The sequence below is a fragment of the Entelurus aequoreus genome, linkage group LG01 (genome assembly GCF_033978785.1).
Source record: "Entelurus aequoreus isolate RoL-2023_Sb linkage group LG01, RoL_Eaeq_v1.1, whole genome shotgun sequence".
Taxonomy (NCBI): Eukaryota; Metazoa; Chordata; class Actinopteri; order Syngnathiformes; family Syngnathidae; genus Entelurus; species Entelurus aequoreus.
The window spans coordinates 66,591,646-66,615,695 of NC_084731.1; the positions used below are offsets into that span (position 1 = coordinate 66,591,646).

The window sequence follows — 24,050 nt, forward strand, 5'->3', positions numbered from 1 at the left end:
GCTTTGATGTAAGCTACCAGGCTACATGAATCTAAACTACAGGAATCGCTACTCGTTCAAAAAGTTGCAAAGCTATACCGCCAAGCTAATGTAAAAATGCCGTTAAGCTACATGCAGCTTGTTACCGCTCTGACCTTACCTTCACCTTGCTCTCCCTCACCCGACAGGTGAGCCAGGCCAGTTGAAAATCTACCTTCCCAAGAAGCTCCTGGAGTGTCTGCCCAAATGTTCCTCTCTGCCCAAGGAGCGCCATCGCTGGAACACTAACGAGGTGAGAAGGTGGCACACTCATGAGGGGAGAATGTGAGATGTGGGCTGCGTGAAGAGGAGGTAAACAAACAGGAGGCTAGCTTTTTTGGTTTCGTTATATCAACTTGAAAATGTGACACAAAAAAAAAGGCAAACAAAGCTCAGCGCCAAAATGGAGCTGATTTTGGCACACTTTGTAACCCCAACAGACATAAAGACATAAAGAAACAAACACTTTGGCTTTGACAACAATACCTCTTTTTACTAGGCTCTGGTACTGCACCTTGGACCATTCCATTGTAGGACCGGCTCAGTCTGGGTTCAAGGCGGGTCGCGCCACCCTAGTGGCTCCCTGGAGTTTTGCAAAAATGGATAAAGATGGGGGGAAAATATATATTTGGTTTTAATGTGGTTTCTGTAGGAGGACAAGCATTACATAAACCTTCCTAATTGTTAGAAAGTCTACTCACTGTTGAACATGTTTGCGTTCATGCTTCACTGGTGACAATATTTGGATAGCACTGTTTTGTCCTGCTAATTTCAGCAGTCCTTGAACACACCATAGTTGTGTGGACTGTGACACAACAGTTTGTTTGCATGCACAACTTTCTCCGACGCTGCCACAGAAAGACGTGTTGTTCTATGCCACTCTTTCTTTGTCTCATTTTGTCCACCAAACGTTTTATACTGTGCGTGAATGCACAGAGGTGAGCCTTGTCGATGTTATTGACTTGTGTGGAGTGCTAATCAGGCATACTATTCGTCATCTAAACGGGAATAAATGAACGTCCCATCAGTCGGCGTCCAAGTGAGCGCAGACGTTGTACAGTAAGTGATGTGTAATTATGTTTGTTGGCTCTCATGAAGTCTGCATGAGTAGTAATCGGTGATGCTGTTGAAGGAAAAAGCGACCGTTGGGATGTGTGTATGAAATTAATACACTGTCGTTTACTTAAAATGTCCAAAATACACAAATATTACATCCATTCATCCACTCATTTTCTTCCCCTTATCCGAGGTGGGGTCGCGGGCACAGCAGCCTAAGCAGAGAGGCCCTGACTTCCCTCTCCCTAGCTACTTAGTCCAGCTCATATTCGGGGATCCCCAGGCGTTCCCAGGCCAGCTGGGAGACTATGTGTCTCCAACATGTCCTGGGTCTTCCTCATGGCCTCCTACCGGTTGGACGTGCCCTAAACGAGGCGCCTGGGGGGCATTCTGACCAGATTATTTACCAATTGGAGTGCGTATGTGTGCTTGTTTTACATAAGGATCATGAATAAGGTTGTACGGTATACCGGTACCAATGAAGTATACCGGTACTAATAAAGTATACTGGTACTAATAAAGTACCGTGGCACTAATGCATTAAAAACGGTACTATACTGCTGTGAGATGTCTCTGTCTCGGGTTCCTCTTGGACCACCAGGGAAGGCACAACACTCTCGGATGTGGTTTTTACAATTGTTTTAATTCTTTTCTCACACAAGTCTCTCCCGGCTTTTCAGCTCTTCTTTCGCACAATGTCTCTCCTTTGGCTTTTCAGCCCTCTCCTCCTGTACTCGCTCCTGCTTTCCAGCTCCGCTTCCCCTCATGGTCTCTGACGCTGCTAATAAAGGAACAGGTGATTAGATAACTCGTTCCAGCTGAGCCATCCACTCACCTGTCTGCTGCTTCATGGCCGGCCCCCGCACACACCCCACCCGCAGGGAACGCGCGAACCACGCCCCTCTCCACAACTGCCTATACCGGTATTTTTTTTTTTTTATCCGGACATGACGGCGCGCCGTCATCATGTCCTAACATTGCTGGTAAAACAAGCAGAGGCGCATGTTAGGCAACGCATGGAGTTCTAACAAGCAGAAACAGTGTGAAGACAGAAAAGGGAGAATGGATGCATTTTGGCTTAAAAACTAACAATAAATTTAACGTCCATCTGCAGTCAGCAGTGTTTTAGCTACTTCTAAATCACTAATCCTGGCTTCCATGGCGACAAATAAAGTACGTTTCTTACAAGTACGATAATCACTGGAGGACGAGGAATAGCTAAACATGCTTCACTACACACCGTAAGAGGATACAATAGCTCACCGCTAACAGCAAGCTAGCACCCTGAATGTAAACAAATGCCATGGGTGGATCTACACCTGACATCCACTGTAATGATACCAAGTACAAGAGTGTATCTAGTTGATACTACTATGATTACATCGATATTTTTTATTATCAGAAAATCTTTTGTCATTTTTATTGTTTATAAAGTCAGGGAATCCGTCCCTGGACACGGGAGAACTTTAATTTTGACCAATGTATGACTTTGTAACTAATTTGTGATATCATCCAAAACTAATGTAAAGTATCAAAGAAGAGAAGAATAAGTGATTATTAAATTGTAACAGAAGTGTAGATAGAACATGTTAAAACAGAAAATAAATGAACAAGTAGATTAATAATCCATTTTTACTGTTTGTCCCTCATAATGTAGACACAATAATAGGTAGATAAATGACACAATATGTTACTGCATACGTCAGCAGACTAATTTGGAGTCTTTGTTTGTTTACTTACTACTAAAAGACAAGTTGTCCAGTATCTTATTTAAAAAATATTATTTGATTGCAATAAGAAACATATCATAATTATTAATAATTATTCTTAATAATGATATTATAATGATTATTCACATGTAAAAAAATACCTAAGTGTTTATTGTTTATTGTGAGCAAACTGTGGTGCTGAATTTCCCCCAGGGATCAATAGAGTACTTCTATTCTATTCTATTCTATAAGATTTTCTATTAAAATAAAGCCAATAAGGATTTTTTTTGTGGTCTCCTTTATTTTAAAAAGTGTCAGTACCAAAATATTGGTATGGGGACGGCACTAACTGGGAATGAGTGCAGTTCCCCTTTCATACAGGGCACCTTTGTTCTCCTGCGTTGTTGTCTGGCTGCAAAAGATGCGTTCAAGATTTATTGTCATATTATTTTGAAGTAGAAAACAGAAGATGAACCGAGTCTTGGAAAAAGAGGCAAACGGAATCCTCATCCCGATGACATTTTCTACCGGCGATAAAAGAACCCCATCAGCAAAAGAAACCCTCAACTTAACATTGTTGCTAGGCAACCCTAGAACACTATTTTTTGCTTCTTTTTGTTGGTTGTTGTTGTTGCCCTGTGTGTGTGTGTGTGTGTGTGTGTGTGTGTGTGTGTGTGTGTGTGTGTGTGTGTGTGTGTGTGTGTGTGTGTGGATGATAGTGTGTAATGTAGCAGACTAGGCTTTCTGTGATGCGTAAACAAAAGCAGTGGCCATGCACTTAAAGGCTTTGATCACTAAGTTTCACACGTCATTAGTCGGCCACAAGCACATGTGGGAAGAGCTGTTCCTATATCTCTCAAACCTTCTAAGGCTACCCCATAAAAAGGTTTGACAAACCAAACTCAAAGTCAAATACTTGAACATGTAGCGCAGGGGTCACCAACGCGGTGCCCGCGGGCACCAGGTCGCCCGTAAGGACCAGATGAGTCGCCCGCGGGCCTGTTCTAAAAAAAAAAAAAAAAAAAAAAAAAAAAAAAATTTTTTTTTTTTTTTTTAAAATTAAATCTACATAGAAAAAACACAAGATACACTTTCAATCAGTGCATCAACCCAAACAACCTCCCCCATGCACACTCATCCACACCCACTCACACAAACGGGGTTATTTCTTTCTGCTACCGATATTCTGGTTCCCACAACATAGACAACACATCTGCAAGGGACACAGTCCCTGAAGCACACATGATTGTATAGGCTGCTGGTCCACTAACATTTTCATTAATTACTATTTTTTATGTAATTATTTTTATATTGTTTTACTTTCTTTTTTATCCAAGAAAATGTTTTTTATTTATTTATCTTATTTTATTTTATTTTTTAAAAAAGGGCCTTATCTTCAACAGACCAGGTTGTCAATGAAATTAGATTTGTTTAAAGGGTTTTTTTAACCAGGCCCAGTCCAGATAATGTCCAAGTCGGACTCAGCAACACACACCTTCATTCATGTACACAGAAAAAAATTAGGGAACACAACAGATTGCATATAATTTATAAACAAAATTACATTTTCAAAATAAGCATTTATGTACAGTCCAGATTATGTCCAGGTCACTCAAATTAGGGAACACAACAACAGATATCATATAATCTATAAACATAATTATAATTTCAAAATAAGCCTTTGAGGACTTCTCTTTTTTTTTTTTAATGTTTTTTGGCATCATTATCGTTTTCAACCATGTAACTTTCTAAAGTTAGAAAATACTGAATACATGTTTTAAAGAAAGTAATACTAAGTGAATATCTGTTTTTGGCCTTAAAAATAAACATTTTACCGAGTACTATAATTAAATTGACTAAATCATGATTGTCAATGAACTCTCCTAAAATAACAGAAACCACATTAAGCTTCATAAACAAACCAATCCTTAAACACATTTTTTCAACTTCCACCCAAAACAAAGACACAATATGACAATACCAAAACAAATGCAGGGTGGATTCAGGCTCCTGACAACAAAATCGGCAATCATCTGACTCTGTCATATTCCATAATTTTAACATTTTCCCTGTGGGTAAGAAGTTATAAATAATTTTAATTTGAAAATAACGATTTTGCACATCGATAGTGGTTTTATAGATTAGTTTGAATATGGCATCCCATGGCAACGGGCAGTCAAAAAAGTCCTCCCATTTTCCATTTGTGTTGTATGAGGCAGCCTTCAAAGATTTCTTTATTAGATAAAAATTATATATTTTTCTATTTATTTTAGTTCCTTTTTGCCAACTACAATTTCTTATTAGAGGTTTACAAACTAATAATTTAGTAGTTCCATAATTAATTATTTGTTTCCATCTTTTCCCAATTACTCCAGTTAGTTGATAAAATGAAAAGCTTGAGCAAGCATCACCATACATAGCTCTAAATTCATCATACTTCATAATTTTACCATTCTCATTGATAATATCATTGACAAAAATGATTCCTCTTTCAAACATATTTTTCCAAAAGAAAGGCTTTCCATCTATTACAATATTAGAGTTCATCCATATTAACTGCTGCAAAATATCGTCTCTTTTTTCTGGCACATAAAATTGAAAACACCACTATGAGTGGATTGTTTCCTTTATGAACCCCGCCATGTTTCCCAGCAGACTCTCTGGGAGGGGATCACTTGTAAAAAAGGATACAATTTCTTTTGATACAGTACATGTTTTTTGTCCAACAGGACATTTGTGTACCACTCTAAGTTTAAATACATCTTTGGAACAATTGATGCTTTTAAAGACAGACACATAGCTTCAAGGTTGAGAAGTTTCAGGCCCCCATATTCATACTCTTTGTATAAAACCTTTCTTTTAATCTTTTCTGGTTTGCCGTTCCAGACAAAATCGAAGACCCTCCGCTCATAAATCTTAAAAAAGTTTTGTGATGGAGCTGGTAATGACAAAAACAAATAAATAAATTGAGGAATAATTAACGAGTTGGCAATAGCCATTTTACCATACAAGGTTAGGGATTTCCCTTTCCATAATTGCATAATTTTGTCCAGCTTTCTTAGTCGATTATCATACTTTACTGAGCTTAGATCTTCCAGATTTTCTGGGACAACAACACCAAGTATGCTAACTGGTCCATCTGTCCACAAAACAGGCACTTTGCATTCCATTCGAAAGGACGTTCCCTTTAGATTTACGATCCTTAACATTTTACATTTATCATAATTAAGCTTAAGGCCAGATTGCTGTGAAAATATGTCCAAAAGATTAAGAAGGTTCCGCAAACAATGAGGAAAAATCTTATCTTTGTGAATCAGCCTTTTCTGACATGAACTTCATCAAGAACAAACACAGAACACGCCTCACTGATGCACATCTGCAAGACTCACTCAGAGTTGCAGTGTCAAGTTACACACCAGAGTACAACACACTAGTTAACAGCATGCAATGCCAGGCTTCCCACTAACTGACAAAGAAACAGATAACAGATTTGGTGTCCAGTTCAAAGTGTGACATGATTTAAAAATTTGAGAATTTACTTTTGTATTTTACATGAGTTATTATTTGTACAAACATGGTGCAAAGTAATTCATGATTTGTTAAAAAATGTTAGTGGCTAGCTAGTTAAAATGGGATATTGTGATTTCACAAGACTGTCTTAGAAGTGATCATTTGAAAATGTTCAATTTGAAAAATGTGCACTTAGAGAAAATATAAAAATAAAGTGTTGCATATTGATATTTATCTGTTTCTATATATGTTTATTGTGAGAAATCATTAAGATGATCAGTGTTTCCACAAAGATAAATATCATTAATTATTAATAATAACAGAGTTAAAGGTAAATTGAGCAAATTGGCTACTTCTGGCAATTTATTTAAGTGGTTATCAAACTGGTAGCCCTTCGCATTAATCAGTACCCAAGAAGTAGCCCTTGGTTTCAAAAAGGTTGGTGACCCCTGATGTAGCGTGTCCAAACTCCAGTTCAGTTTGGCCCTCGAGACGTCCCCACTTAAATATGATGCATTTTAAAAAGAGCCTTAAGATTCATCTTTTTAGAAAAGCCTTCTGCTAATTTAAAAAAAAAATGATTTTAACTATTCTTGTATCCTTTTAAACTCTGTAGTATTTTGAGATTGACAAATGTAAAGTGCTTTACAAATTAAACTTATTATTATTATTAAATGTTAAAACGACTCACAGAGCAATCACTGCAAGTCTGCCACCACCTTGTAGACTACATGAGTAACCAAGTCTTAGCACAGCATTTTTATATATGACCCAATGCAAACAACCTTTCACACTCATGGCGCAGATAAACTAACACAAAAAGTCGTCACACATAACACAACCTGCTCACTCAACTTTGGGGATATTATAAAAAATGTCCAAGCACAACACATAATTCAAAGTTACACCCATTTAAATCCCCTGCAATGCATGATGGGGGAAATGCCAAACACTCTCCACACGTATCCATGTTTGGCACATTTTAGCTGCTTGATATTTATGATTGATTACAAAACTTTAAGGAGGTCAAACAAGGTACGAACTTTCACATACTCTTAATATACAATTATATTACTGTATTTTCTGGATTATTTTCTGGATTATAGCGCACACAGGGATATAAACCGCACCCACTAGATTTCAGAAGAAAAAATATATTTCCATATATTAACCACACCAGACTATAAACTGCTGGTATATATATATATATATATATATATATATATATATATATATATATATATATATATATATATATATATATACATATATATATATATATATATATATATATATATATATATATATATATATATATATATATATATATATATATGTATATATATATATATATATATATATATATATATATATATATATATATATATATATATATATATATATATATATATATATATATATATATATATATATATATATATATATATAGTGTGTGTGTGTGTATGTGTGTTGTAAAATTAGATATTTACACAGAAATAGCTTGTAAATGTTTATTTACATACCTTAAATGTCTGTAACACGGCAGTAAAACGGATGATCAAACAAAACAGAAGTCATGGTCATGGACCCACCAGATGCGCAATCCCATATATAGCTATAGTCATGCTTGTTATGGTTTAAAGTCATATCCAACAATTGCGACAACGACTTTTTACTGTCAACTGAGTTTCGTTTTTTAATGATTTCTGCTGGTGGTGTGCCTCCGCATTTTTTCAACGCAAAAAAATGTGCCTTCAATCAATCAATCAATGTTTATTTATATAGCCCTAAATCACAAGTGTCTCAAAGGGCTGCACAAGCCACAACGACATCCTCGGTTCAGATCCCACATCGGGGCAAGGAAAAACTCAACCCAGTGGGATGACAATGAGAAACCTTGGAGAGGACCGCAGATGTGCGTGACCCCCCCTTCTAGGGAGACCGGTGCAATGGACGTCGAGTGGGTCTAGCATAATATTGTGAAAGTCCAGTCCATAGCGGATCTAACATAATAGTGAGAGTCCAGTCCATAGTGGGGCCAGCAGGAAACCATCCCGAGCGGGGACAAGTCAGCAGCGCAGAGATGTCCCCAACTGATGCACAGGCGGGCGGTCCACCCCGGGTCCCGACTCTGGACAGCCAGCACTTCATCCGTGGCCACCGGACCTGTGTAACTCCCCCTCCACAAGGGGGAGGGGGGCAGAGCAGAAAAGAAAAGAAACAGCAGATCAACTGGTCTAAAAGGGGGTCTATTTAAAGGCTAGAGTATACAAATGAGTTTTAAGATGGGACTTAAATGCTTCTACTGAGGTAGCATCTCTAACTGTTACCGGGAGGGCATTCCATAGTACTGGAGCCTGAATAGAAAACGCTCTACAGCCCGCAGACTTTTTTTGGGCTCTGGGAATCAATAAGCCGGAGTTCTTTGAACGCAGATTTCTTGCCGGGACATATGGTACAATTCAACCAGCAAGATAGGCTGGAGCTAGACCGTGTAGTATTTTATACGTAAGTAGTAAAACCTTAAAGTCACATCTTAAGTGCACAGGAAGCCAGTGCAGGTGAGCCAGTATAGGCGTAATATGATCAAACTTTCTTGTTCTTGTCAAAAGTCTAGCAGTCGCATTTTGTACCAACTGTAATCTTTTAATGCTAGACATAGGGAGGCCTGAAAATAAAACGTTACAGTAATCGAGACGAGACGTAACGAATGCATGAATAATGATCTCAGCGTCGCTAGTGGACAAAATGGAACGAATTTTGGCGATATTACGGAGATGAAAGAAGGCCGTTTTAGTAACACTCTTAATGTGTGACTCAAACGAGAGAGTTGGGTCGAAGATAATACCCAGATTCTTTACCGAGTCACCTTGTGTAATTGTTTGGTTGTCAAATGTTAAGGTGGTATTATTAAAAGGTGTCAGTGTCTAGCAGGACCAATAATCAGCATTTCCGTTTTCTTTTGGCGTTGAGTTGCAAAAAGTTAGCGGACATCCATTGTTTAATTTCATTAAGACACGCCTCCAGCTGACTACAATCCGGTGTGTTGGTCAGCTTTAGAGGCATGTAGAGTTGGGTGTCATCAGCATAACAGTGAAAGCTAACACCGTATTTGCGTAGGATGTCGCCTAGCGGCAGCATGTAAATACTACAGAGTGCAGGGCCAAGAACCGAACCCTGGGGAACTCCACACGTTACCTTAACATAGTCCGAGGTCACATTGTTATGGGAGATACACTGCATCCTGTCAGTAAGATAAGAGTTAAACCAAGACAAGGCTAAGTCTGACATACCAATACGTGTTTTGATACGCTCTAATAAAATATTATGATCGACGTATCGAAAGCGGCGCTAAGATCAAGAAGCAGCAACATAGATGACGCATCAGAATCCATCGTTAGCAATAGATCATTAGTCATTTTTGCGAGGGCTGTCTCCGTAGAGTAATTTGCCCTGAAACCGGACTGAAAGGGTTCACAGAGATTGTTAGACGCTAAGTGTTCATTTAGCTGCTGTGCAACAATTTTTTCCAGGATTTTCGAAATAAACGGAAGGTGGAACACCGGCCGGTAGTTTACCATGAGGTCAGGATCGAGCCTTGGCTCAAAAAAGGTTGAAAAACACGGTTTTAACAAGATGGTGGTCGGGGGGGGGGGGGAGTTTAAACTTTTTTGCTGCCTGTGCCACTGAGCAACTTTGTAGGAAAAATACTTCTCAGATGCTAATTCCATTTCTCATTATACATCATGTGTTCTATCAGCATTGGAAATTTACACCAGGGGGCAATAATGTCCTCCACTTAATATACACAAACATCAAGAACGCCTACAGAGCCATTTCCTTTCCTCCACCCTGACCACCTAAACACTTCTACTCATAATAAAGTTTTGTCTTTACCCGCCTCATGCAACCTCCACATGACATCTGCAGATGTGTGTGTGTGTGTGTGTGTGTGTGCGCCACATCCACGGTGGTGTTTCCCTCCGTGTGCACTCCATTATAAATGAGTGTTTGTGTTATTGATCAGCAAGTTGAGCATTATTATGCGACGCAAAGCTGATTTAGCCGGTGGTTTTTCTCCCAGGAAAGTCATTACATTTCTCACGCCATCCATCTCCATGAAGGTCACACTGAGCGTTAAGCACCACGCCCGTGAACACATGAATGAGGCGGCGCCTGTTTAAAACCCACATGATGGTTAGCTCAGGGCTGAGAGGAGCGTAGGCTCTTAAGTCGTCGTCGAGAAGTCGTCTCTATTAGCGCCTGACATTTTTGGGGTATCTCACGGGACAGAAGTCAATTACACAATTCATCACATCACTTCAGGAAAAATGTCAGCGGGAGGAGAGTGGCTGACAATCATAACAATGAGGAGTTTGAACTAAATAAATGTCTCTCAATGTTAGGGCTGGCACCACACCCATACACCCATCCATTTTCTACCGCTTGTCCCACACCATCCATCCATCCATTTTCTACCGCTAGTCTCGTTCGGGGTCGTGGGGGGTGCTGGAGCCTATCTCAGCTGCATTGGGGCGGAAGGCGGGGTACACCCTGGACAAGTCGCCACCTCATCACAGGGCCAACACAGATAGACAGACAACATTCACACACTAGGGGCCATATAGTGTTGCCAATCAACCTATCCCCAGGTGCATGTCTTTGGAGGTGGGTGGGGCCTATCCCCAGGTGCATGTCTTTGGAGGTGGGAGGGGCCTATCCCCAGGTGCATGTCTTTGGAGGTGAGAGGAAGCCGGAGTAGAACCCACGCAGTCACGGAGAGAACATGCAAACTCCACGCAGAAAGATCCCGAGCGCAAGCTCGAACCCAGAACCTTCGTATTGTGAGGCAGACGCACTAACCCCTCTGACACCGTGCTTCCTTGTCCCACGCCATTCCATTCAAAACGACCCTCCTTTCAAAATCAGTACTTTTTTCAGTGCTGTGATTAACTACGTTCTGATATTGACATTCAATAGGTCAATTAACCCACGATAAATGAAAATGAACGTTGGTAAAATAAATAACCTGCTCAGTGGTTAGAGTGTCCGCCCTGAGATGGGTAGGTCGTGAGTTCAAACCCCGGCCGAGTCATACCAAATACTATAAAAATGGGACCCATTATCTCCCTGCTTGACACTCCGCATCAAGGGTTGAAATTGGGGGTTAAATCACCAAAAATGATTCCTGGGCGTGGCCAACGCTGCTGCTCACTGCTCCTCTCACCTCCCAGGGGGTGATCAAGGGTGATGGGTCAAATGCAGAGAATAATTTCGCCACACCTAGTGTGTGTCTGACTATCATTGGTACTTTAACTTTAACTTTAACTTTTTAAATTCACGTTTTTTGTGGCTTTTAGTGTTTGTAGCAAAGAACATCTTGTGTGTCTTTGACTCTTTGTGTGCTAGCACGTTAGCATCACACAGTGCAACTAGTTAGCATGTAGCAGCTAACATGGACACAGTGGTCACCAAACCAAACCCCACCGCGCCAATGTGGGAATGTTTCACTTTAAACCTTTGGAACAAGATGAGACTATCAACACCCAGGAGCCAGTTTGAGGAATATTACAAGCAACCTGCACGCCCACTAGAAACACAACCAGCCCACAGTCCACTCTCACTTTGTGTTGGGTGAACAAGCCTGGTCAGTGTAAACCAAACAGTGCAAAATGGTGTGCACTCACAGACATGCTGACATTTAATATTGTTGTAAAACTAGCATGTTGTCATGTTAGCATCTCCGTGTTTCTCACTTAGTTGTGTTTTGTATGTGGACTGTTAATACTGTCCGGCGGTCTATGTCAGTCTTTGTCTCGTCCTATCTGCTTAAACCAGGCCTGGGCAATTATTTTGACTGGGGGGCCAAATTTAGAGAAAAAAATGTGGTCCAAAGACATGCACCTGGGGATAAGTTGACTGGCAATGCTAAATTGGCCCTAGTGTGTGAATGTGAGTGTGAATGTTGTCTGTCTATCAGTGTTGGCCCTGCGATGAGGTGGCGACTTGTCCAGGGTGTACCCCGCCTTCCGCCCGATTGTAGCTGAGATAGGCTCCAGCGCCCCCCGCGACCCCGAAGGGAATAAGCGGTAGAAAATGGATGGATGGATGAATGCTAAAAATGTTATGACAGAACGCCTTAAAAAACGGAATGGAATTTAAATTTTTTTTACTGAATGAGACACCCAGAATGTACATGAAAATAAAGAATGCAACAATATCAACTATGAAGGATAAAACACTGAATATTGACAACATATGAACGTCACACACCCTCTCCATCCACATATTTTACAATCAAGCAAAACGCAACAAAAATGCAACTAACACAGCGAAATATGAATGCGAAGGGTAAAATAAAACCCACCTACAATCTGATATATGTGATACATCACTAAGCTTTAGAACTTTGTTGTAAAAATCTCCTTCCGCGTCTGTCCCTGACACCCACATTTCAGACTCTGGAAACACTCAATGTGTTAGATGACCATAGTAACTAATTAGATAACCATAGTAACTAATTAGATGACCATAGTAACTAATTAGATGACCATAGTAACTAGTATATCATGCAGATTCCAAGCATTGAAAGACTTAGTATAGTTTAAGACTTAGGTTCATTAGAAAACATCACTGCACATCATAATGGCAGCTACACTTTCCATCTTAAACATCTAAAAAACATATTTGGGAATGTCCGGTGGGCCAGATTGAAAAGCTTAACGGGCCGCATGTGGCCCCCAGGCCTTAATTTGCCCAGGTCTGGTTTAAACTGTAGTGTTTATATTGTTACTTTGCACTTTTGTTAAATACGGTCCCAACTTGATTGCCAGTGAAGTCATGTACAAGTCTATCTCTGCCTTCATCTTCAATATTGTTTGTCAATACTTAATTTAGCTGTTTTATTTATTGTTATGATTGTGTATATTTGAGCTCCCATCCCCTCCTTAAGATATTTTATTGCTTTTAGTTGTAATTTGTATTCATTTGCTGACAGACAAACTGTATTTTATTATGTTTTATTTAACTTGGATATTTAAACGTTTTTATTCTTAAAATACATGAGAAATACATGTTTATAGCATTTGAAAGGATATATATGCATAATTATTATGTATTATCATTAAATTAATGGCTAATTGGGTCTCATAAAAATCATGGCAATAATATTGTTTATGTGCAATAATTTGTTGGTCAATATATCGTCAAGCAAAAGGCAGAGGCTTACCATAAAATAGCTCTGATAAATGTTTGTATTACTGAAAAGAAAACTGGTTTTGTTTAATAAAATCCTACCCAAACATTTCATAAACTCAAATACAAATAAGGCAACAATCCAACACTTCTCTTTTGTGTACAGCAGATCTAGATCAACTATATGATTTGTCTGAGTGGCTGAACAGGACAGATTAAAAATAATAAATAAAAAAATAATATATTTTTTTTAATCGCCCAAATAACCCAGTAAAAAAACTATCCAAAAAGCACCAACAATATTTCATTTACATTTTGTGACTTGAATAGTAACAAGTATTAGTGATATTGTTATTATAAGTGCTAATGCAGACAGACTATTTATAGCAGCGCTGTGATCACTTCCTGTTTGCCAATGTTGACATGATCGACTGATGTTTTCTTGCTAGTCAAACTTTACTGTAGATCATAAATCATGCCTCTCACCTGGATAGTAGAAGGATGAGAATGTATTCCGACAAGTTAGTTAGGTAATTAGTTAGTTTCAGTTTATTTTGAACATGGGAACAATACAATTACAATGTAAGGCATCACATATTTCCACTTGCTTCTTTACAGCATGTCCAAAAAGGAGTAGGGAGAAACAAAGCTGATTAAATCCTACCCCTTTTTGTATCGTAGCAGTTGTATCCCATTTCTTTGTTCTCTGTTTGTGACACAACAGTGAATAAATAAAGGAGTAAATACATGTATTTACAATAAGTAAGTAAACAATTATTAAATACATAAATAAATATTAGTCACATAAACATATACACAAAAATTAAAATTCTCATAAATAGTTAAGTAATTTATGGTTCATCGAGGTGATGAATGAGATTATATATATATTTTTCAAGTTCTTCTTCTTTGTACTTAGTGAACACTTGTAGTTGGTACACTTTGACAGCCAATTTAGACCCAGGATTGGCGAGAAGCACACAAAAAAACTATTTTCTTGGCGAGGATTATGAGTCATCCTTAATCTAATCAGGAACAAATGAACACCCTAGCAGTCAACATCCTAATGACAGCAGACATTGTACAGTAAGTGATGTTATGTTTGTGGGCTCTCATAAAGTTTGCAGTGAGTAATAATCAGTGATGTAGTTACAAAAAAGCGTTGTTTTTTTTAGATGAATACGCCGCCGTATGCTTAAAATTATCAAAATAGTTCAATATTACATGTTATTATGAATGTTACTACATGACATATATACTTATATCATGTATATATTACATGTTATTATGAATGTTACTACATGACATATATACTTACATCATGTATATATATTACATGTTATTATGAATGTTACTACATGACATATACACTTACATCATGTATATATATTACATGTTATTATGAATGTTACTACATTACATATATACTTAAATCATGTATATATTACATCATATATATATATATTACATGTTATTATGAATGTTACTACATTACATGTATACTTACATCATGTATATATTACATGTTATTATGAATGTTACTACATGACAAATATACTTACATCATGTATATATTACATGTTATTATGAATGTTACTACATGACACATATATTTACATTATGTATATATTACATGTTATTATGAATGTTACTACATTACATATATTCTTACATCATGTATATATTACATGTTATTATGAATGTTACTACATGTCATATATACTTACATCATGTATATATTACATGTTATTATGAATGTTACTACATGACATATATACTTACATCATGTACATATTACATGATATTATGAATGTTACTACATGACATACATCATCTATATAAAACCTTGATGGGGGTGTTTGGATGTTTTTTAATCGCTTGATGGGCAGAATAGAGCAACTACCATATGCTACATGTATTTACTATTTAGAATGCATGAAAAAAGAAAGCACCTCCGTGTGCCTGTCTTACAAAAGGATTGTGAATGACAGGCACGACTCCAAAAAAAAGTGCAGTTCCCCTTTGACGTCAGGGATTCTGTCTTTTTTCCCCAAATATTGTTCCTCTCCTGCCCTTATTGTTGCAAGCAGCCGGCATGACGACACATGGTGATGTGCCAACATGAAGCCATATGGCGGGGATAAAAAAGCGCTGCACAAAGTCATGGAAGAAAGATAACATCACATCAAAACAATGGCACGGCCTGCAGGCGGTGTGTTGTGTAGTCATGGGATTGGGACGATTCATGTGTATTTTTGACGTGGATTTACACTCGTGTATCAATCAAATCATTATATATATATGTATCTCCATCCTTCTGCTGAGGAGGCACAGGCTCAGTTCAGGGGGAGGTTCCATGTCCCTCTGTGGATTGCTTCAAAGCTCCCCTTCCAAGCCGGCAAGACTCGCTGCATATTTAAAGACGCCATTGTGTCTTCTGCTCCTCTCGCTCCTGGTTTCATAGGGCCAGATGTGTGAGCTAGGAATGCACCTACTATACGCCACATATGCACACATCTGGATGGTTGAAGCGGATTATCTTGTTGCCGTGAAAACACATTGTTCTCTTCTGGGTGTGTTCACACCAGAAGAGCTGTTTGCAACGTTTACGCTATGTAGTAAAGCTACATAGCGTAACTACATTTGCCAGTTGCTTGACGGCAGCTTAGCTACTTTTTCAACAAGTAGCTTTTCCTGTAGCTTTGCTACTTTTAGAGCCATGTAGCGAGGTAGCTTACATCAAAGGAGAGAAAAAAAGACTGCCAATCCAGCCCCCCCCCCAAAAAAAAATACGGAGAAAATCTAAAGACCTGGATGAATGAGAACATCCATACATGTGGAGAACATCCATGATGGTTGCTTGGTGTTCCTATGATAGATGAATGAGAACATCCATGATGGTTGCTTGGTGTTCCTATGAGTCACAATTGGCTAAGGTTAGGGTGAAACATTAAGGACTGACCAATCAGAGACAAGATAAGGCGGGTCATCAAAACTAGTAAGTAAAATCACAACATACACTCATGTCACATGACCAGGAGGAAGTCAGAGACAGAGGGACGCTTCAAGCTGACCACTCAAAAAAAAAAAAAAAAAATGTCAGAAGAATTATCTCCCACAGATGAGATTTGTCCTTTAGTGATGAAGATGAAACCCACAATAATGCGTGTCCTTGGTCATATTTACACAAACGTATGCCTTTAGAGAAAACATGTTATGGTGTGTAGAGGGAGGTGACGACAACTGACACCAGGGGAAGCTAATGTTCAAAGATTTATTATATATATAGACCATATATATATAATAATAATAATCAAACAATACTAACTATACTAACTAAGGAAATGGAGCGTGACAAAATCCAAGAGTGTGTATGGTGTAAGACTATGTGTGTAGATTAGCTGTTGAGTGTTACCGTAAATGTTGAACGAGAGTGAAGGAACCGGAAGTCCGTGGGGCAGGCAGATAATCCCGGGCAGGAGAGAAGAGACAAGATCTGTTTCCAAGCGGGAGGTCGAGAATCCAAAAGGGCAGTCCGGGAAGCAAGGGAACAAACAGGTGACTGTCACGACCCGACAAGGACTCTGGACACAGATGCAGGATTTCTGAAAACAGTTTATTCTCAGAAGGGGAGGGGTCCAAAACGGGAGAAACAAAACAGGCTATCAAAAACAGAACTAACCTGACCTCTAAACTAACAAAATTATCAATAAACTCAAAACGCTCCGGCTGCGGAGGGAAAAAAGGTGCTATGAAAACAATATGCAAAATACAACAAAAAGCATTCTAATGGAGGAAATGCTAGGAAGCTAATCTTACCTGACAAAAGGTCTACAAACAAATGATCTCCCGTGGGTCAAAAAGGTACAAAACGTGGCAATGGCTGTGAACAGGACTGTGGCACAGGAACACTGGAGGTACGCACAAGACGATACGAAACACGGGCACAGGACAAAAGGAGGACGAGACATTTATACACATGAGGGAGGATGACACAGGTGGGCACAATCAGGCAATCAGGAGAGACATCAGACCAGTGAAACAGGAGGAAGAGCAAGTGACCTGAAACGAGAGGGAGAGTTAACCTTTCAAAATAAAACAGGAAATGACAAAACAACATGAAACCAGACGAAACCCAGACAAGACTTTACCCAGGTGTGACAGTGACGAACGCACAGCTCGCCAACACAGGAACAAGGGCAGACGCTGGAAGGACAAGGAACAACAATGAAACACGGAGTGAGACAGTAGAGAGAGAGAGAGAGCATAAAGCTGGCTATCGGCTTACGGTACAGAAGACTATATTCCGGCGCGTGATGGCAGGCTGAGCAGGCTTATGAAGGCAGCTCCCTCATTACAGGCAGGTGCGCCGATTGCCGGTGAATGATTGCAGCTGGTGGATGCTGCAGGGCGGAGACGCGCACGGCGCATCCCTGGATGTGCGCGGCCGTGGGCGTGTCGCGAGGTGCGACAAGCAGAGCGCAAGTATGAGGGCGCATTGGAATGCGCCCTGGCCGTGACAAAACAATGCCCAAAACCTTAGTAGATGTGACCAATCTAAGTCTAAGACTAGATGTGACCAATCAAAGTCTAAGAATAGATGTGACCAGTCTAAGACTAGATGTGACCAATCTAAGTCTAAGACTAGATGTGACCAATCTAAGTCTAAGACTAGATGTGACCAATCTAAGTCTAAGACTAGATCTGACTGATCTAAGTCTAAGACTAGATCTGACTGATCTAAGTCTAAGACTAGATGTAACAATCTAAGTCTAAGAATAGATATGACCAATCTAAGTCTAAGACTAGATGTAACAATCTAAGTCTAAGACTAGATGTGACCAGTCTAAGTCTAAGACTAGATGGGACCAATCTAAGTCTAGCTAGATGTGATCAACTAAGTCTAAGATGAGATGTGACCAATCTATGTCCGGTTAGATGTGATCAACTAAGTCTAAGACTAGATGTAACCAATCTAAGTCTGGCTAGATGTGATCAACTAAGTCTAAGACGAGATGTGACCAATCTAAGTCCAAGACTAGATGTAACAATCTAAGTCTAAGACTAAATCTGACCAATTTTAAGTCTAAGACTAGATCTGACCAATCTAAGTCCAAGACTAGATGTGACCAATCTAAGTCTAACACTAGACGTGACCAATCTAAGTCTAAGAATAGATGTAACAATCTAAGTCTAAGACTAGATGTGACCAATCTAAGTCAAGACTATATGTAACAATCTAAGTCTAAGAGTAGATGTGACCAATCTAAGTCTAAGACTATATGTAACAATCTAAGTCTAAGACTAGATGTGACCAATCTAAGTCTAAGACTAGATGTGACCAATCTAAGTCTAAGACTAGATGTGACCAATCTAAGTCTAAGACTAGATGTGACCAATCTAAGTCTGACTAGATGTGACCAATCTAAGTCTAAGACGAGATGTAACAATCTAAGTCTAAGACGAGATGTAACAATCTAAGTATAAAACTAGATCTGATCAATCTAAGTCTAAGACTAGATGTAACAATCTAAGTCTAAGACTAGATGTAACAATCTAAGTCTATGATCATGAAGTGATGAAGTCTACTGGGATGAGAGGTGAAACATCTTCCAGACAAACCAAACAGTCCAGTTGTGATGATTGACTGCCCTGAGACGACACTCACCATGTTTTAGTTTGACACGTCGCGGTATTATTGTAAAGATTTTGAAAGCGCGATACCGTCCATACGTCCATCCATTTTCTACCAGAGCAATTGTGAAACTATTGATATTCCAACAAATGGATTCTGTTGAACCACTCATGATAACACAAGGTGGTGTTTTTCTTACATTTGTTTGGTTTGAAAAACTTTGATCCTGTGGAGTGTAATACGTTCAAATGCAAGGATTTCATTAACAAATTATGCCAGTGAAAATATTATTATGGTGAGTTTTGACAAACACAGCGAGGGATTGATTTAGCAAAGTTCAACATTGTAGTCACTATCAATTTGTCAGCAATACTTTTGTCAAGGTTGGATCTAAGTAGATATTTGCAAATGTACAGTACGTAATAAAGTTGTGTATATCTTGGTCAATATGATTTTAAATAGGATTGTACAGTAGACTGGTCAAAGGTGACCATAATCAGTGTCAGGACGCTTGTTGGAAAGGATTTTAAAGGAACTCGTGGAAATAATATGCTCCAGTATCAAACTCATGTATCAAACCATCAGTATCAAATCATCAGTATCAAACTCATGGAAATAATATGTTCCAGTATCAAAATGTGAGCTGTTGTGTTGGCAATGTTTCAAGTAGTGCTGTCAAAAAACATTTACGATTACAGTAATTATGATTTGTAATTTATTCATCTAATTAATCTCTTTTTGTAATGTCACATATAAATGCTGAGAAAATAATACTTCTAATTATTATAATAATGACATCATTCTGGCAGATTCATACACAGTATACAAACCCTAACCTTAAGTTTTATGAACACTATTTGTTCGATATAATTCATCCTTCCCACCATTCAAAGTTGTTATGTGACGGAGTGAGACCTCCTTTTTTTTTTTTACATATGATCTTCGTGCTGCGTGGCGCTCGTATTGTTGCTGCTGGTCAAGGGTGAAAAAGTGGGCCAAGCAACTTGTATTCACACATTCATCGAAATGAACGCGATAATTTGACACGTTAGTTTCTAGTTTGATTTGTTGTTAGTAAGACTTTCAAAAGAAGGGAACTGCTGTTGATAATAAGACAGAAAACCAACACAACAAGCGTGATGGCATGTATGGCTTGTATTCTGTCACGTGACTTCTTCCCGGAAGTGAAAGGCAGTGGTGGTCGACCACGCCAAGATGGCGGTTGTACGACAAGCAGCAAGTACACAAGAGGCTTAAATCTTCCTGCAAAAAGCAGATAGGAGCAAAAAATCCAACTAAGCAATGGAATAGATCCTATACTTTGTCAAAATATGATTTGTAGAGTGATATCAAGGATTATACTTAAATATTATGAATATTTAATGGACCACAATGGAAACAAGCCTTTTGGCTTTTCGTGCCATCCATTTGCCTTTTTAAAGCATTACATGGATTCAATTCTTTAACATGTCAATAAACTTATCAATCAATCAATCAATATACGTCAGTCGCATTCTCAGATATATGTAACTATTGTGCTCCAGACATCATTGTACACCACTAAACAGATAAAACTTGTAAAAGCACGGAGGTCTACAACTTATTTGTGTGTGTCTGGGTCAAGGACATTGGTATCAACACGCTCCTGGATAAATATGTATCGTTTTTGGTCGGGTAAAGTTGTATTTCATGATTTGACTTGGCGTTTACTGCCATGTTTGTTGTTGTTGTTGTCGTTTACGAGTAGCGTGTTTTCCCCGTCTTTATCAAAATATAACTATAGTTGTCAACGTTGTGTATTTGCTGAAAGATTAATTTATGATTGTTTATCAAAATATTACTATAGATGTCAACATCGTGTATGTGCTGAAAGATTCATTTATGATTGTTTATCAAAATATAACTATAGATGTCAACATTGTTTATGTGATAAAACATTAATTTATGATTATTTATCAACATATAACTATAGATTTCAACATTGTGTGTGTGCTGAAAGATTCATTTATGATTGTTTATCCAAATATAACTATTGATGTCAACATTGTTTATGTGATGAAAGATTCATTTATGATTGTTTATCAAAATATAACTATAGATGTGGCGAAGTTGGTAGAGTGGCTGTGCCAGCAATCGGAGTGTTGCTGGTTACTGGGGTTCAATTCCCACCTTCTACCTTCCTAGTCACGTCCGTTGTGTCCTTGGGCAAGACACTTCACCCTTTGCCTCTGATGGCTGCTGGTTAGCGCCTTGCATGGCAGCTCCTGCCATCAGTGTGTGAATGTGTGTGTGAATGGGTAAATGTGGAAATACTGTCAAAGCGCTTTGACTACCTTGAAGGTAGAAAAGCGCTATACAAGTACAACCCATTTATCATTTATGTCAACATTGTGTATGTGCTGAAAGATTCATTTATGATTGTTTATCAAAATATAACTATAGACGTCAACATCGTATGTGCTGAAAGATTAATTTATGATTGTTTATCAAAATATAAATATAGATGTCAACATTGTGTATGTGCTGAAAGATTCATTTATGATTGTTTATCAAAATATAACTATAGATGTCAACATTGTTTATGTGATAAAAGATTAATGTATGATTATTTATCAAAATATAACTATAGATTTCAACATTGTATATGTGTGCTGAAAGATGAATTTATGATTGTTTATCAAAATATAACTAATGATGTCAACATTGTTTATGTGATGAAAGATTCATTTATGATTGTTTATCAAAATATAACTATAGATGCCAACATTGTGTATGTGCTGAAAGATTCAGTCATGATTGTTTATCAAAATATAACTATAGATGTCAACATTGTGTATGTGCTGAAAGATTCATTTATGATTGTTTATCAAAATATAACTAATGATGTCAACATTGTTTATGTGATGAAAGATTCATTTATGATTGTTTATCAAAATATAACTATAGATGTCAACATTGTGTATGTGCTGAAAGATTCATTTATGATTGTTTATCAAAATATAACTATAGATGTCAACATTTTGTATGTGCTGAAAGATTCATTCATGATTGTTTATCAAAATATAACTATAGATGTCAACATTGTGTACATGCTGAAAGATTCACTTATGATTGTTTATCAAAATATAACTATAGATGTCAACATTGTGTACGTGCTGAAAGATTCACTTATGATTGTTTATCAAAATATAACTATAGATGTCAACATTGTGTATGTGCTGAAAGATTCATTTATGATTGTTTAGCAAAATATACCTAATGATTTCAACATTGTTTATGTGATGAAAGATTCATTTATGATTGTTGCCTTTGGTAAAAACGTAAGTATTTTAGGTTTTGCTCACATTTGCTTTCTTTTATTTGGACTCGCCGAGTTGGTGCTTTTCCAAACACTTGTAGCAAACATGTGTTTAAGAAATACAAGTAATATCAAGATAATACTTAAATGGAAACAATAAACGTTAAAATGTGTCAAACAAAACTTTAACAAAGTGATCACTGCAAACTCATGCATTCTTGGACTGGAGTGTGAGCTACTTTTCCCGTTGTTTCGTAAAATAGTGTTAGAGTTAGGGTTAACCCTAACCATAACCCTACCCATTGAGAACAGAGCTAGCTTGACCACCACACATATTTAATGGGCGGGGCGTGAGCACTTTGCATTCCTCTTTTTTAAATGTTTGCGTTAAGCTTTCTATGTACAATTATCTTGATTACTCCCCACTAGAGTTGTCCATATACCAATATTTTGGTACCAGTACCAAAATATATTTCGATACTTTTCTAAATAAAGGGGACCACAAAGAATGTAATTATTGTCTTTATTGTAACAAAAAATGTTAGTGTACATGAAACATATGTTTATAATTGTAATTTAGTCCTTAAATAAAATAGTGAACATACTAGACAACTTGTCTTTTAGTAGTAAGTAAACAAACAAAGACTCCTAATTAGTCTGCTGACGTATGCAGTAACATATTGTGTCATTTATCTACCTATTATTCTGTCTACATTATGAGGGACAAACTGTAAAAATGAATTATTAATCCACTTGTTCCTTTACTGTTAATATCTGATTATTTTTCTGTTTTAACATGTTCTATCTACACTTCTGTTAAAATGTAATAATCACTTATTCTTCTCTTCTTTGATACTTGACATTAGTTTTGGATGATACCACACAGGATCATACATTGGTCATATTCAAAGTCCTCATGTGTCCAGGGACATATTTACTGACTTTATAAACATAATAGGAATTTTAAAGAAAGGATAAAAGATTTTGTGATGATAAAAAATATCGATGTAATCATAATAGTATCGACTAGATACGCTCTTGTACTTGGTATCATTACAGTTGATGTCAGGTGTAGATCCACCCATGGCAGTTGTTTACATTGAGATGTGCTAGCTTGCTGTTAGCGGTGAGCTATTGTATCCTCCTATGGTGTGTAGTGAAGCATGTTTAGCTATTCCTCGTCCTCCAGTGATAATGCTACTTGTAAGAAACTTACTTTATTTGTCACCATGGAGACCAGGATTAGTGATTTCGAAGTAGCTAAAACACTGCGGATAAATGTTAGCCGCTAGCTAGCTAGCCATGTCTTAAAGCACCTCTTCCTGAGGGTGTTTCAGTCTTATAACTTCACCTTTATCTTTACTTTTTACACCAAAATGCGTCCATTCTCCCTTTTCTGTCTACACACTGTGTCTGCTTGTAAGTACTCTGTGTGTGTGCGCTGCCGAACATGCTCCTCTGCTCGTAAAACCAGCAATGTCACCACATGACGACGCGCCGTCATGCCCGTTGGGAACCGGTACTTTTCAAACAGAGTATAGTACCGTTTATGATTCATTAGTACCGCGATGCTATACTAGTACTGGCATACCACACAACCCTACTCCCCACTATGGAGGTTGCTTATGGG

The 24,050-nt window shown here is 38.0% G+C and overlaps 1 protein-coding gene across 3 annotated transcripts in view; it reads left to right on the top strand.

The window, feature by feature from the left end:
* Positions 1 to 24,050, top strand: part of LOC133655944 (calmodulin-binding transcription activator 1-like) — a 257,478-nt gene that overhangs the window by 46,480 nt on the left and 186,948 nt on the right. For all 3 annotated transcript variants that reach the window (XM_062056608.1, XM_062056624.1, XM_062056615.1), the window contains exon 3: positions 168 to 271. In XM_062056608.1, the coding sequence (XP_061912592.1) occupies positions 168 to 271 (104 nt within the window). The remainder of the gene's footprint in view (positions 1 to 167; positions 272 to 24,050) is intronic.